Source organism: Dasypus novemcinctus, chromosome 10, assembly GCF_030445035.2.
Source record: "Dasypus novemcinctus isolate mDasNov1 chromosome 10, mDasNov1.1.hap2, whole genome shotgun sequence".
Taxonomy (NCBI): Eukaryota; Metazoa; Chordata; class Mammalia; order Cingulata; family Dasypodidae; genus Dasypus; species Dasypus novemcinctus.
This window is the reverse complement of record NC_080682.1, coordinates 9340495-9356718: the sequence shown is the minus strand read 5'-3', so window position 1 is coordinate 9356718 and position 16224 is coordinate 9340495. Positions and strand designations below refer to the sequence as shown.

Here is a 16224-nt window from a genome sequence, read left to right as displayed (position 1 = left end):
AGGGCAAAGGTGAAGTTTGCGAAGAGTTTGGAAGTGTGGGTCTTGGAAGGATGGGCAGTGCAGCCCGAAGAATGGGAAGGTGGGAAGGGAAGGAAGGCTGGGGGAGGAGGCGCCCTTGGATCTGGGCTCAGCCTCCAACGGGCTGAACGAGGAGCGGGGAGGCGAGGCCTGAGAACCGTGTCCAGGTGCGGGCCAGACAGGTGAGCCAGGAAGGGGAGGGCGTTCGTCCTTGTTTAGGAACCGGAGGCTAGTCAAAGGCGCCAGAACGAATGAACATCTGTCTTGCCCTAAATAGGAACTGGCCCCAGGCAAGTTTTTCTCCCGGGAGCCGGCCCGGGCTGAGGCCAGCGCTGTCCATGGTAACGGGTGACCATTTCCTCCTCGCAGCCTCGTCGCACAAGCCCGTGGGGGTGTCGGCCCTGCTTGGGAGCTGAGGCCGGTGAGGCCGCCCGGGCTCACGGCCAGGAAGGCCTTGGGACGCAGTCAGCTCTGCGGCTCCCACGCTGCCCCGAGGGCTCGTCGGCCGCGAAGGCCGGTCCCCAGCGGCCGGTGGCGCCTCGGAGACTCCCGCCCACTGGGGTCGGGCTCCGCCTCGCCGCCCCCCGCGCCGAAAGCCCCGCCCCCGGGCCCGGCGAACCGCCACTTCCGCGCTGCCCAATGAGACTTAGCCAGGGGCGGGACGGGGCAGCATTGAGAGCCAATCGGGACGGGGCGGGGCGGAGCTGCGGCGGGTCGCGGTTGAGGTCCTCCTCGCGGTCCCGCAGCCTGGAGAGAGGCCGGGCGGGCGGCGCGCGCCGGGCGCTGGTGTGCGCGCGCCCGCCGCCGCGCAGCCCCGCCGCCGCCCCGCCGCCGCCCCGCCCTCCGGGTCGTGGCGCCGGTCCCGCCCCCTGCTCTCCCGGGGCGGCGGGAGCAGGCTCGCTAGTCGGGCCGAGGCAGGGGCGGGAGTCGGCGAGCGCAGGAGGTGGGTGCGGAGCGGGGGCCGGCGGGGGCGGGGGGCGCCTGGGTCCTCCCCGCCGGGGGCCCAGCGGGGAGAGGCCGGCCGCCGCGCCGCCCCGCTCGCGGCCTGCCTGGGTCCCGCGCGTGTGAGCCCGCGCCCCGCTCCCGCTCCCAGGCCACCGCTCGCCCCGCCCGCGACACCCCCCGCCCCCGCTGCCCGCCGCCTCCTCGCCCCTCTTGCCCTTTGTCGCCCGCGCACCTGCCCTCTCCCCCTCCAGACCGGACCCCTAGCCCAGCCTCACCCCCTGAAGACCCTGCACCAAATTAGGCTCCTTCAGCCCCATCCGTCCCCCTTTGTGGCCTGTGCACCTGTCACCTCAACTCTTTCCATTCACTTCCCGCTCACCCCCACATCTTCATCTAAATCCGGTCCAGGCCATCATCCCCTTCTCCCACCCAGGGGTGTCTTGCCCAGGCCGATTATCCCCCTCCACCTGCCCCCTCAGCCCCGGCCCCAGCCCCCCTCCACACTCCTTTGTCTCTACAGCTGTCCCCTGTTCATCCTGCCCCATTAGGCCAAACTCTGACCAGAGAGACACCCCCGCCCCAGCTCTGCTCTGGCAGTCCTCGGGATTGGTGCCCAGCCCAGGCCCCTGCCTCCTGCCCGGGGTAACCCTCTCCCCCTTCCCCAGCTCGTCCATTCTTCCCTGGCGCTCCCCCACACCAGCCTGTCCCCCTGTCCCACCCCTCCTGGCCTCAGCTCTCTGTCTCCTCGCGCCACAGGTGCTGTGGAGAAACCATGGAGCTGAGCAGCAAGAAGAAGCTTCATGCCCTGTCCCTGGCCGAGAAGATCCAGGTGCTGGAACTGCTGGACGAGTCCAAGATGTCCCAGTCGGAAGTGGCCCGGCGCTTCCAGGTCTCCCAGCCCCAGATCTCGCGCATCTGCAAGAACAAGGAGAAGCTGCTGGCCGACTGGTGCAGCGGCACCGCCAACCGCGAGCGCAAGCGCAAGCGCGAGTCCAAGTACAGCGGGATCGACGAGGCCCTGCTCTGCTGGTACCACATTGCCCGGGCCAAGGCCTGGGACGTGACGGGGCCCATGCTGCTCCACAAAGCCAAGGAGCTGGCCGACATCATGGGCCAGGACTTCGTGCCCAGCATCGGCTGGCTGGTCCGCTGGAAACGCCGGAACAACGTAGGCCTCGGGGCCCGCCATATACTCCCGCCTCCGTTCCCCCCTGAGCCGCCTCCTCCAGGGCCCACGTCCCCGTCCCAGCCGCCTCTTTCCCTTAAAGACTTCTCCCCCGAGGATGTTTTTGGCTGTGCTGAAGTGCCCTTGCTCTACCGGGCAGTGCCCGGCAGAGTGGGCGCCTGTGACCGGGTACAGGTGCTGCTGTGTGCCAACAGCCGGGGCACAGAGAAGAGGCGGGTGTTGGTGGGTGGGCCCCAGGCGGCCCCCCGCTGCTTCTTTGGGGTTAGCAGTGAGGCGCTGCCCGCCTCCTACCACCCCGCCCCGGGCATCCCCTGGACAGAGTGGCTGGCACGGTTTGACCTGGACATGGGGCGGCAGGGCCGACAAGTGGCCTTGCTGCTGGCCGCCCGCGTGGTGGAGGCGTTGGCGGGCCTGCCTGGGCTCTGCCACGTGCGGCTCTTGCCCCTGGCCACCACCGGCGCCACGCCGCCCCTGCCCGGCCCAGTGGTCCGGGCCTTCAAGGCCCATTACCGGCACCGCCTGCTGGGCAAGCTGGCCGCTGCCCAGAGCCAGAGGGACGGCGCCTCTCGGGCCGAGGCTGCGGTGGGCATCACAGTGCTGGACGCGCTGCACCTGGCGGCGGCGGCCTGGGCCAAGGTGCCCCCGCAGCTCATTCTCAGCAGCTTCGTGCGGGAAGGGCTGGCTCCCGGCAAAACGCCCTCGTGCCCAGACGGTGCCTCCGAGATGCCACCGGTCCCCAGAGGACTGAGCCTGGAGGAGTTCGCCCGCTTTGTGGACCTGGAGGGCGAGGAGGTGCCCACCCCCGGCGTGTGCAAGGAGGAGCCGGGCCCCGAGGACGAGGCGCGCGGCGAAGCCCTGCCCACCGCCGCCGATGCCCTGCGCGCCCTGGGCACGCTGAGGAGGTGGCTCGAGTGCCGCGGGGCCACGCCCGAGCTGTTCGAAAAGTTCTACGACTGCGAGGAGGGGGTGGAGCGGCTGTGCTGCCCGTGAGGGCCCCCGCGGCCCGCCAGGGCCCCCTCCTCTCCTGTTTCCCATGGAAACGCCCCCGGAGCGCTGGGGGCTGTTCTCTTTCCCGTGGAAATACGGCTCTTGCCCAAAGGGTGGAAGGGAGAGAAGTTGGGATGCCAGGTCTAGGCTCTGAAAGAAAGCTGGTCACACCCTGAGAAGAGGGGGGAGACGGGGTCTAGAAACGGGGCTTTAGAGGCAGTGGGTTGAGAGTTGTAGTTTCTAATCCCTCCTCAAAGGCTCTAGAGCCTTCCTTAGTCTAGGGAGGCTGGGCCGGGGAAGGTGGAATTGGGGCTTTTCAGACAGGCGGATCCCCCAAACTCTGTTCAAACCAGTTCTGCTTCTGGAAATAAAGTTTTTTCATCATAGAAGAGGCCAGGGTGTTATTTTCATGGGAAAAGGGTGACCAGGAGGGACCCTCTTCCCGAATTCTGGCAGGAAGGACTCTCAGGGAAGGGGACCCCTCGCTGGCTCCCTCAAAATGAGAAGGGAGCTGGGGGGGCACGCAGGCCCCGCGAACTGCGCGGGCACAGTCTGCTGAGCTGATCTTTTCGCTCTCCGGTTTGTGGTGGCAGGAAGAGGGGCGGCGCCCACGGGATGTTGGGGAAGCAGGCGTTCGCTATTTTTTCTCCCATTCCCTCGTTCGCCTCGCCGCGCCTCGGCAGCAGGTCCCCTGTGTTGAGGTTTCACAGATGGTGTCCGCTGCACAGGAGCTCGCAGGCCCGTGGAGAGCGGTGGAGGCCCCATGGCGCCTGGGGACGCTCCCGGAGGAGGTGACCTTTGAGCTGCAGTTGAACGATCGGGAGGCCGGAGGCTGGGAGGGAGTGGGAAGGAGACGCCAGGCCAGGGGACAGCCGGGGCCAGGGGACAGCCGGGGCAGGGACCACCCGGACACGAAGGAGCAGAGGGCGGCCTGGGGGGCGGGGGGCGGTCCCAGCGGATCACCGCGGGCTCAGGAATGGGGAGGCTTAGGTGTGGGCGCTGCGCAGGGCTTCGGTCAGGGCAGGAGGGGTTGTTCTTGGGCTTCTAGAATGAGGAAACAGCGGAGAGCGGTCAAAGAAGTGAGGCCTGCGGGCAGAGAGACCCTCACACGGGTGCAGGTGAGAGCTGGGGACCCCTGAGCCGGGTGGGGGGCTCAGGACGGGGAGAATGGTTCCACCCGGGGAGGACGTGGGCTGCCACACCCAGGCCCGGTCCTCCACGAGGGGTGGTTCGGGCCCGGCCGTGGGCAAGGGGCTCGGCCTGGCAGGCCTCGCGGGGGAGCTGCCCTCTCCACCGGGCTGGGCGCCTTGCTGTTTCCTGGAAGGAGTTAACGGTCAAGGGCGCAGGGCCCCTGCGCCAGCCAGGCTCCCGCATTCCCGGCCCAGGGCCTGCCTCATCTTGGAGGCCGCGGGGGTGGCGGTGAGGGTGGGGGCCCTGGGCCCAGACACTGCCCTCCACTGTGACCCAGGGCCTTGCCAGAACTAGCACGCCCCCTCCTGCCCCCGGGGTGAAGAGCCAGCGGCCTTTGTTCAGAGCCCCGTGGCAGTGAGAAGTCCCCCGCAATGGCACTGCCAGCCGTCTGACCCTGGACGCAAAGGGAGGCTTAGGGCGGCGGCTGCTTTCCCTTTTTGCCTCCTGCTTGCACTGCTGTGATAGGTGCGTGAAGACTTGACTGATGCTTTGGTTTAGCTCCTGGACCTAATGACCAGCTGACCATGTGGCCCCTCACTAGCAACTCGCTCTCTTTTTAAAAATAATTAATTAATTTATTTATTTTTAGGAGGTACCCAGGATTGAACCCAGGACCTCATACATGGGAAGCAGGTGTTCAGCCACTGAGCTACGGCTGCTCCCCAACAGCTCTCTTTTTATTTTTTTCAAAGATTTTATTTATTTCTTCCCACCGCCTTATTGTTTGCTCTTCCTGTGTCTGTTCATCTTCCTTGTTTCTTTAGGAGGCACCAGGAACTGAACCCAGGACCTCCAATGTGGGAGGGAGGCACTTAATCACTTGAGCCACTTCTGCCCCCTGCTCTTTGTTGTTATTGTTGTGTATGTTTTTTTTTCCTTCTTGTGTCTCTTATTGTGTCATCTTGTTCCGTCATCTCACCACACCTGCCCATCGCATCACCTCGCTGTCTTACACGTCCTCTTTAGGAGGCATCGGGAACCTCTGCTCCCTGCTTTGTTGTGTCTTTCATTATGTTTTTCTTCTTGTGTCTCTTGTGTCAGCTTGCTGTGCCTGTCCATCACATCAGCTCGCTGTCTTCTTTAAGAGACATGGATGGAAACGGACTTTGGCCCAGTGGTTAGGGCGTCCGTCTACCACATGGGAGGTCCGCGGTTCAAGCCCCGGGCCTCCTTGATCCGTGTGGAGCTGGCCCATGCGCAGTGCTGATGCGCGCAAGGAGTGCCCTGCTACACAGGGGTGTCCCCCGCGTAGGGGAGCCCCATGTGCAAGGAGTGCACCAATAAGGAGAGAGAGCGCAGCCTGCCGAGGAATGGCGCCGCCCACACTTCCCGTGCCGCTGACGACAACAGAAGCGGACAAAGAAACAAGACGCAGCAAAAAGACACAGAAAACAGACAACCAGGGGAGGGGAAGGGAATTAAATAAATAAAAAATAAATCTTAAAAAAAAAAAAGAGAGAGACATGGAAACTGAACCACAGACCTCCCATGTGGTAGGTGGGAACTCATTCATTTGAGCCACATCCACTCCCAACAACTCTCAAAGTTATGACACTGCCTGCCTGGCTTTGCATTTTCAAGCCTAAGACCCAAAATCATTTAGCCTTTCCTCACAGATTTTATTTTTCCTACCTTGTCATCTTTTAAATTGTTCTTTCGTGAAATCATTCCAGTTCTGGCATCTCTTTAGAACTGCTGAACGGTAAGTACACAGCCTCTAAGAACCAAAGCAACAAAGAGTGGACAAATTCGCTCCCTGCCCTTAGATGTCACGTTGCTGTAAGAGTGACTCAGCAGTGCTTTCCTGCCAGCTCCCTCCCAGGGCTGTTTTTTTTAAGGCACAGTGTGTCCCTCCTTTCCCCGTGTTGTCATGGTGCTGGCTCGTTGGTGACTTCATTTCTTCGTGCTTGGCTGGCACGGCAGGCCCTGCACGGGGTCCGTGGAGCTAGTGGTGACAGAGAGCATCCCTGCCCTTCACTTTCTAGGAAAGAACCTTTCATTCCAGTAGAGAAACAAATGAGATAATTTTACATAGCGAGAAGTGCCAAGCTGAAAATAAAATAATAGTGTCGTGGAGGGACGAGGGCAGTGAGATGGCGTTGGAGTTGAGTCCTGAGCGATAAGGAGGAAGGAGCCAAGCTTACAAAGGAAGTGTTCTCTGCGGAGGGAGCAGTAGGTACAAGGACTGTATCTGAGGTGCCATACGGCTTGACAGGTTTAAGAAACGGAGAGCAGTCCTCGAGAGAGCACCGAGGAGGCAGCGGGGGCAGAGGCCTGTGAAGTTCAGGACAAGTGTGAGAGGACGTTTCAAGGTTTAGACAAAGGAGGCCCAAGATCTGTTTTTACTTTTTTTTTCTTTTTTTCTTTTTTGGAGGTATTGGGGATTGAACCCAGGACCTCATACATGTGAAGCAGGTGCTCAACCACTGAGCTACAGCTGTTCCGCTGTTTTTATTTTATTTTTAAAATTTTTTTATCCCCACCCACTCCTTTGCAGCTTGCTTGCTGTCTGCTCTCTGTGTCCATTTGCTGTGCATTCTTCTGTGTTTTTACTTGTCTCCCTTTTTGTTGTGTCACCTTGCTGAGTTGCTTGCGGGCCAGGTGGCACTCCATGGCGCTTGCAGGCCGGGTGGCGCTCTGCAGCTTGTGGGCGAGCCGGCCTTCACAAGGAGGCCCCTGGACGTGAACCCAGGGCCCCCCATACGGTAGACGGGAGCCCAACTGATTGAGCCTCAGCCACTTCCCTGTTTTTACATTTTAAAAAAATGAAATTCTCATTGCTGTGTGGGTAACAGGGGAGCTGGAGAGCAAAGTGGGAACAGGAAGACCAAGCGGAGGTGTGCAGGCCTCCCCAGCGGGTAGGCAGTAAGGGATGAAGGAAAAAGGGAGCAGATGATGTCTACATTTCCAAGAGGGCTCAAATTTAAAAATCAAGGTCAGGAAGTCCTATCCTATTTTGCTGGTGTTCCCAGGTACATAGGAATGGGGAACCAAAGAAATGTATGTGTACAATTTCCATTTGTTTATGAACCCATGATCAGCCCCTCTGCTCAGAAGGCACACAGGGCTCCAGGAAATCGAGGAATAAGATACAGCCCCTGTTCCTCAGGTACCCACAAACTGGAGGGAGAAATGGGCAGTTACCTCTAATACAGGTCAGTTGTGAGGATTAAATTAATATTTACAAAGTGTTTACTACTTGTCAGGCGCTATTTTAAACACTATGTGTTAGAATTATTATTATTACTCTTGTCATTGTTGTTTGTCCTGAGAAGAAGATGGACCAGATGCAGAGAGCCCCAAACCAGAAAGAGCAGCTTTCCATCTCGTGTCTGCCCTGCATTCTGAGAAATTTCTTCCCATCTCTGACTCCTCTTCAGCCCTGAGCATTCTTTTGGGTTCTTTTTCAGATATCCCTAATCGGTTTTTGTTGTTGTTATTGTTTTTGTGGTTTTTTTTCAAAGATTTATTTTTTTTAATTCCCCCCCCCCTTGTTTGTGCTTGCTGTCTGTGCTCTGTGCCCATTTGTTATGTGTTTGTCTTCTTTTTAGGAGGCACTGGGAACCGAACCTGTGACCTTCCATGTGAGAGGGAAGCACCCAATCACTTGAACCACTGCCGCTCCTCCTAGTAATTTTTTACAGTCTCTTGTCTCTTCTCTTTTAATTCGTTTATATCTTTAAATACTTCATGCAAGGTAATTTTGCATTCTGTATCTGATAAATCTGGAATCCTTGGAGGGCTAAATCTGTTGTTTTGTTTGTATTGGTGCTTTTACTCATGGTGCTTTGTTTCCTTGTGTGTTTGGTAATTTTTTATTGTGGGACTTTCTTTTTTATGGTTGGACTTAACCTAAAGAAAACCTGAAAATCCTGACTTGGGGTAGCTCCTTCAGAAAAGTGTGTAGTTTCTTCAACAAGGCACAAGGGGGCGCTACCAACATGTTTTTGTTTTAAATATATTTCACATTTAAATATAATAGATACATATAAAAATTTTTAATCATACAATATATTTGGTTCATAGTAATGCAATCATACAGTATTTGTCCTTTTGTGTCTGGCTTGCTTTGCTCAACATAATGTCTTCCAGGGTCATCCATGTTGTCATATGTTTTATGACTTCATTTCTTCTTCTAGCTGCATAATATTCCATTGTACAACATGATATTAATAATTTAGTTTCTCGGAGAAAGGTGCCCCAGGCCTGAAGGGTAGCATGGTGAGTAGGCAGTTGGTTCCTAGTTCACAGGGGAGACAGATTGTATTTTTGATTTATTTTTTTAAGATTTTTTATTTATTTCTCTCCCTTTCTCCCCCAGTTGTCTGCTCTCTGTGTCCATTTGCTGTGTGTTCTTCTGTGACCGCGTCTCTCCTGATCAGTAGTTCTGGGAATCTGTGTTTCTTTTGGTTGCGTCATCTTGTTGTGTCAGCTCTCTGTGTGTGCAGCGCCATTCCTAGGCAGGCTGAACTTTCTTTCGCGCTAGGTGGCTCTCCTTACAGGGCGCACTCCTTGCATGTGGCACGGCACTCCTTGCGCGCATCAGCACTGCACGTGGGCCAGCTCATCACTCGGGTCAGGAGGCCCTGGGTTTGAACTCTGGACCTCCTATATGGTAGGCGGACGCTCCATCCGTTGAGACGCATCTTCTTCCCTAATGAGGCTTTTTGTTGTTGGAATTTTGATGTTTGGAGTTTGATGCTGAAGCCTTGAACTGGAGCCCCAGGACTAAGCTCACAGAGGAAAGAGAACCAAGCCCCAGGAAGAGAGGATCCCTGAGCCCAGGAAGAAACAAACCCTGGGAAGAGAGAAACCCTGAACCCAGAGAGAAGCAAGACCCTGGAAGGGAGGAACCCAGGAAGTCTGAACCCTCCAGACGTCGGCAGCCATCTTGCTCCAAATAGACTTTGGTGAGGGAAGTAACTTATGCTTATGGCCTGGTATCTGTAAGCGCCTACCCCAAATAAATACCCTTTATAAAAACCAACCAATATCTAGTATTTTGCATCAGCACCCCTTTGGCTGACTAAGACACCCCGGAACTGGAATGGGCCCTTAGAACAACTACGGGAGTGCAGAAGATGCAAGAGGCTGCCGGGAGTTCAGCTTTCATAAGTGAGAGCACAAACCAGTGACCAGCGCCATTGCTCAGCCCTGCGCCGTGGCTGCTGAAAGGGCTGCAGCTGCCGAAAGCAGTCCAAATTCCCAGGGCGGCTGGCAGAAGAAAGCTCCTCCTCTAAAAGCTGGGGTCGAGGGTTGAGATCAGTCTGGGGGACACGTGAGGGACCAGTACAGAAGTTGGCCTCGGTTTCGGCCCTCTGGGCAGCAGCCCTCCCCAGCCTCCCACCAGCATCCACCTGGACACAACGAGCTCATGTTTTCTCCTCGTTTCCCCCTTCTGTGTGTGGGCATTGCCTGGTTTGGCAGATGCTGAGGGCACAGCAGAATCTCTGGTCTTGGTTCTAGCCCTGTCTGCAGCAGTGGCTTCTGGGGCCTCATGCCAGCATCTCCCAGGACGGAAAGACTCAGTGCAATTTTCATGGGTTGGATTTCTTCTTTCTCTTTCTTTTGTTGTTTAGTCTGGCAGATCCCTGAGGGCCCAGCGCAGATGCTGGCCTCAGTTTATCTCAGAAGCAGCATTTTCTGGCCTTATACCAGCATCTATGGGGACATAAAGAGCCAGTGCACCTCTTTTTTTTTTTTTTCCTTTCTTTTTTTTTTGACTGGCTGACTTTTTTCTTTCTCTGTTTTATAACTTTGGGTCTGGTGCATTCCTGAGGGACCAGCAGGGATGCTGGCCTAGGTTCCAGCCTCAAAAGCAGCATCTTCTGGCTTCCTGCTGGCACATAGCAAGAGACTGGAGAGGTAGTGCACTTAATTATTTTTTCCCTTGTTTTATTTTGTCTTGTGTATGTGTGTGTGTGGGGGTGTTTTGTCCATTTCTTACTTTTCTTTCCTTTCTCTCTTTCCTTCCCCCCCCCTTTTTTTTTAATTTTTATTCTTGGGAGGATTAAAGGTGGGAGAACTAGATTTCCAGAATGACCACAACATAATATTCAGAATGTCCAGTTCTAAAAAAAAAAAAAAAAAAAAAATTACAAAATATACAAGACAGGAAAATATGGACCAGTCATAGGAAAAAAGAATTCAATAGAAAATATTCTGGAGCAAGTACAGTCCCTGGGATTACTAACCACAGATCTTAGGACAACTCTAATAAGTAAGATCAATGAATTAAAAGAAAACATGAGGGAGTGGATGTAGCTCAAGTGGTTGAGCACTTGCTTCCCATGTATGAGGTACTGGGTTCAATCCCTGGTACTCCTAAAAAAAAAATTCCAATACTGAGAAAAAAAGTATAAAGGAGAATCAAATGGAAATTCTAGAATTCAAAAGTACAATAACTGAAGTGAAAACTTCATTATAGGGGTTCAAGAGCAGATTGGAGGGAAGCGGACTTGGCTCAACTGATTGAGCATCCACATATCACATGGGAGGTCCAGGGTTCAAACGCCGGGCCTCCTGACCCATGTGGTGAACTGGCCTATGCACAGTGCTGATGCGCACAAGGAATGCTGTGCTACGCAGGGGTGTCCCTGTGTAGGGGAGCCCCATGCGCAAGGAGTGCACCCTGTAAAGGAGAGCCGCCCAGTGTGAAAGAAAGTTCAGCCTGCCCAGGAGTGGCGGCCACACACGGAGGGCTGATGCAGCAAGATGATGCAACAAAAAGAGACACAGATTCCCGGTGCCACTGACAAGAATACAAGTGGACACAGAAGAACACACAATGAATGGACACAGAGAGGGGACAAAGGGGGGAGGGGAGAGAAATAAATAAAAAATAAATCTTTTTAAAAAACACACAAACTAGGTAGGGAAGTGGACGTAGCTCAGCTGATAGAGCATCCACCTACCATATGGGAGGGCCCAGGGTTCAATCTCCAGGCCCACCTGACATATGTGGTGAGCTGGGCCATGTGCAGAGCTGCGGTGCGCAAGGAGTGCCATGCCACTCAGGGGCGCCCCCATGTGGGTGTGCCCCACATGCAAGGAGTGTGCCCTGCAAGAACTGCCCCGCATGAAAAAAGCACAGCCTACCCAGGAGTGGTGCCACATGAGCGCTGACACAGCAAGATGATGCCACAAAAAAGAGATGCAGTTTCCCAGTGCCACCAAGGGTGCAAGTGGGCACTGAAGAACAGCAAGTTGACACAGAGAGCAGACAAGGGGTCGGGGGAAGGGGAGAGAAATAAATAAAATTAAAAATTAAAAAAAAAAAAATATATATATATAGCAGCATCCATTTAAAAAAACACATTAGATATAGGTTATTAGGAGATAAGAGGAGGGTTGAGAAGAACTACTGATGCTTAATGTATGCAGAAGTCTTAGTTAACTTGACTATAAAAGTGTGGAAATGGATAGAGTTGATGGTAACACATTATAGTGAGTAGCAGCTGATTTATAAATGGGATTGTGGCTAAAAGAGTAGTCTAAGGATGTAATTGTCAATTGAAAGAAAGCTAGAGAATAACCTAGGGACTGAATAACACAGGGAACCCAGAGGTGGATGAGAATTGGTTGATGGTACAGATGCAAGAGTGTCATTCTGTGAGCTAGAGCAGATCTATGTCATTACTGACACACATTAGAGTGTGTGCTGGTGGGAATGTGGAGAAGCATGGGAAAATACAACTGGTGTGACCTATGGACTGTGATTAATAGCAATACTGTAACATTCTTTCATCAATGCCAAAAATATACTGTGTTGATAATGGGGGGTATGGAAAAAGTGGGCCAAATATATTCTATAGACCATGGTTGGTGGTAATAACCTGAAGATATAATCTCATAATCTGTAACAAATATACCACCATGGTGTGGTATGTTAGTGAAGGGTGTTGTATGGGAAATCTGCACACATGTAGAGAAAACCAACAAAACCAAAGGCTGGTTTTTCGGGAAGGTCAATAATATTAACAAAACCCTAGCTAGATTAACAAAGAAAAAAAGAGAAGATACTAATAAATACAATCAGGAATGAAAGGGGAGAAGTTATGACTGACCTCACAGAAATAAAAAGTATCCTAAGAGGATATTATGAGAAACTATATGCCGACAAATTAGACAACCTAAATGAAATAGACAAATTCCTAGAAATGCACAAACAACCTACACTGACACTACAAGAAATACAAGAGCTTAACAAACCAATCACATTTTTTTAAAGATTTATTTATTTATTTTATTTCTGTCCCCTTTATCCCCCACCCCCTCCCCGGTTGTCTGTTCTCTGTGTTTATTTGCTGCCTCTTCTTTGTCCGCTTCTGTTGTTGTCAGAGGCATGGGAATCTGTGTCCCTTTTTGTTGCATCATCTTGTTGTGTCAGCTCTCCGTGTGTGGGGTGCCATTCCTGGGCAGGCTGTGCTTTCTTTCACACTGGGCGGCTCTCCTTACGGGGCGCAGTCCTTGCGCGTGGGGCTCCCCTATGCGGGGGACACCCCTGCGTGGCAGGGCACTCCTTGCGCACATCAGCACTGCACATGGGCCAGCTCCACACGGGTCAAGGAGGCCCAGGGTTTGAATCGCGGACCTTTCATGTGGTAGACGGACACCCTAACCACTGGGCCAAGTCCGCTGCCCACCAATCACATTTAAGGAGATTGAATCTGTCATCAAAAATCTCCCAGCAAAGTCCAGGACCAGATGGCTTCACAGGTGGATTCTACCAAGCATTTTGAAAAGAGGAAGTTTGCAGATGACATGATTCTGTATTTAGAAAATTCTGAAATGTCTACAACAAAGCTACTTGAGCTAACAAATGAGTTCTGCAAAGTGACAGAATACAAGATCAACATGCAAAAATCAGTAATGTTTTTGTACACTAGGACTGAACAATCTGAGTAGGAAATTAGGGGGAAAATTCTATTTACAATAGCAAAAAAAGACTCAAATACTAGGAATCAGTTTAACCAAAAAAGTACAGGAAACTTCAGAAAACACAAAAAATGCTAAATGAAATTGAAGACCTAAACAAATAGAATGATATTCCATGTTCATGGATTGGGAGACTAAATAGCTTGAAGATGTCAATCCTACTCAAACTGATTTAGAGATTCAAGGGAACAACAAACAACATTCCAATAGCCTTTAAACAAAAATAGAAAAGGTAATTACCAAATTTATTTGGTAAGAGAATAGCCTGAATAGCCAAAATCATTCTAATAAAGAAGAGCAATGTGGGAGGAATCTCATGGCCTGAACTTGAAACATATAACAAAGCTACAGTGGTGAAAACAGCATGGTACTGGCATGAAGATAGACACATCAATCAGTGGAATAGAATTGAGAGCCCAGAAATAAACTCTCACCTCTATGGACAACTGTTTTTTGACAAACCTACCAAATCCATGTTAATGGGACACAACAGTCTCTTCAACAAATTGTGCTGGGAGAACTGGATATCCATAACCAAAAGAATGAAAGAGGACCGCTATCTCATTCCTATATGAGAATCAACTCAAAATGGATCATACACCTAAATGAAAGAGCCAGGACCTTATTAACTACTAGAAGAAAATGTAGGGGGGAGTGGGTGTGGCTTAGTGGTTGAGTGCCTGCTTCACAAGTACAAGGTCCTGGGTTCAATCTCCAGTATGAAAGAAAGAGAAAGGAAGAAAGAAAGAGCTAGAGGGAAAGAGGGAGAGAGGGAGGGAGAAAGGAAGGAAGAAAGAAAGAAAATGTAGGGAAACATCTTTCTTTTTTTTCATTCTTTTGTTTTGTTTTTGTTATTTTTTTATTTCCCTGCCCCGCCCCACCCACCCCAGTTGTCTGTTCTCTGTGTCTATTTGCTGCCTGTTCTTCTTTGTCTGCTTCTGTTGTCAGCGGCACGGGAATCTGTGTTTCTTTCTGTTGCATCATCTTGTTGCATCAGCTCTCCATGTATGCGGCGTCATTCTTAGGCAGGCTGCACTTTCTTTCGCCCTGGGCGGCTCTCCTTACGGGGCGCACTCCTTGCGCGTGGGGCTCCCCTATGCAGGGACACCCCTGCGTGGCACGGCACTCCTTGCGTGCATCAGCGCTGCGCGTGGGCCAGCTCCACACGGGTCAAGGAGGCCCGGGGTTTGAACCGCGGACCTCCCATGTGGTAGACAGACGCCCTAACCACTGGGCCAAGTCCGCTTCCCCAGGGGAACATCTTAAAGACCTTGTGGTAGGTGGTGGTTTCTTGGGCCTTATACCCAAAGCACGAACAACAAAAGAAAACATAGATAAATGGTACCTCCTCAAAATTAAATACTTTTTCATCTCAAAGGTCTTTGTCAAAAGGATGAAAAGGCAGCTGACTCCATGGGAGAAAATATTTGGAAGTCACATACCTGATAAGGGATTAATGTCCAGGATATATAAAGAGGCTACGCCTCAACAATAAAAAGACAAATGACCTGGTTGAAAAAAAGGGCAAAAGACTTGACTAGACATTTGTCCAAAGAAGAAATACGAATGGCAAAAAAATACATGAAAAAACTGTTGGACTTTACTAGCGATTATGGAGATGCAAATCAAAACAACAATGAGATATCATGTCACACCTATTAGAACGGCCACTGTTAAAAAGAGAACTACGTAGGCGCGCCATGGCTTTGGTAGCATAGGCAGCTCTCGCCAGGCGTGAGCCCCGCTGGCCCCTCCGCAAGAGACCGTTGCAGTTGGCCTTCCCTACTCCTCCATAGCCATGTGTGATGGAAAGGCTAGGATCAAAAAGGCAGACATGTCAGAGGAGATGCAACAGGACTGGGCAGAGTGCACTCCTCAGGCATTGGAGAAATGTAACACAGAGAAGGACATATCAAGAAGGAGTTTGATAAGAAGTACAACCCCCCTGGCACTGCATCGTGGGGAGGAACTTCTGTAGTTGTGACACATGAAACCAAGCACTTCTTCTACTTCTGCCTGGGCCAAGAGGCCATTCTTCTGTTCAAATCTGGTTAAAGCCTGGACTGTGACACCCACCCAGTGATCCATCCAAAAACAAGGACTGCAGTCTAAATTACAAACACCAGAGCCTGAAATCCTCAGCCTCGCTAAGGGAACACCTCGATCTCTGAACCTTCATTGTGTTGTTTTGTACAGGGCATATTCTGTACTAGTTTGATGTGGTTATACAACAATTAGCAAAAAAATAAAAAAGAGCGAGAACTACAAGTGTTGGAGAGGATGTGGAGAGATAGGAACACTTATTCCTTGTTGGTGGGAATGCAGAATGGTACGGCCACTGTAAGGACTGTTTGGCAGTTCCTAAAGAAGTAGAATATAGATTTACCATGTGACCCTGCAATACCACTGCTGCGTGTATACCCAGAAGAACTGAGAGCAGTGACACGAACAGACATCTGCACACTGATGTTCATAGTGGCATTATTCACAATTGCCAAAAGATGGAAACAACCCCGGTGTCCATCAACCGATGAATGGATAAACAACCGTGGTGTATTCACATGATGGAATACTATGCAGCTGTAAGTAGAAATGAAGTTGTAAATCATATGACAACGTGGATGCACCTGGAGGACATTATGTTGAGTGAAGCAAGCCAGACACAAAAGGACAAATACTGTATGATTGTGCTATTATGAACTAAATAAATTGTGTAATCTCATGGTGTTAAATAACTTGAATATGGGTCACCAATAAATAGAAGGAGGTTAGAGAACGGAAAACTGAGGGTTAACTTGTGCAGAATTGGTAAAAAGTATGTATGGTAATCTTTGGAAATAAATAGAAAAGGTGAAAGACCAATATAATGTTTATAACCAGCAGTGCTATTATATGGGTATGACAGTGGTTTAAAGGGAAAATCTAAGGCAATGTGTGTTACTAAGCATAAAGCTAGGGAA

General features: G+C 51.9%; 1 protein-coding gene and 1 long non-coding RNA gene across 2 annotated transcripts; both read left to right on the top strand.

Annotated features, from left to right (window-relative positions):
* The first annotated feature begins 856 nt into the window (after positions 1 to 856).
* TIGD3 (tigger transposable element derived 3) lies at positions 857 to 3525 on the top strand. The gene is made up of 2 exons (XM_058305208.2): positions 857 to 961; positions 1720 to 3525. The coding sequence occupies exon 2, from the start codon at positions 1736 to 1738 to the stop codon at positions 3137 to 3139; it is 1404 nt and encodes a 467-aa protein (XP_058161191.1). The 5' UTR covers positions 857 to 961; positions 1720 to 1735; the 3' UTR covers positions 3140 to 3525.
* A 202-nt stretch (positions 3526 to 3727) lies between these two features.
* LOC139439784 (uncharacterized) lies at positions 3728 to 8615 on the top strand. Its single transcript, XR_011649879.1, has 2 exons — positions 3728 to 4254; positions 5369 to 8615. It is a non-coding gene; the product is annotated as an uncharacterized lncRNA (long non-coding RNA).
* Positions 8616 to 16224: the final 7609 nt, after the last annotated feature.

Coding starts and splice junctions, on each gene's coding strand:
- TIGD3 (XM_058305208.2), top strand. CDS start 1,736: ATGGAGCTGAGCAGCAAGAAGAAGCTTCATGCCCTGTCCCTGGCCGAG.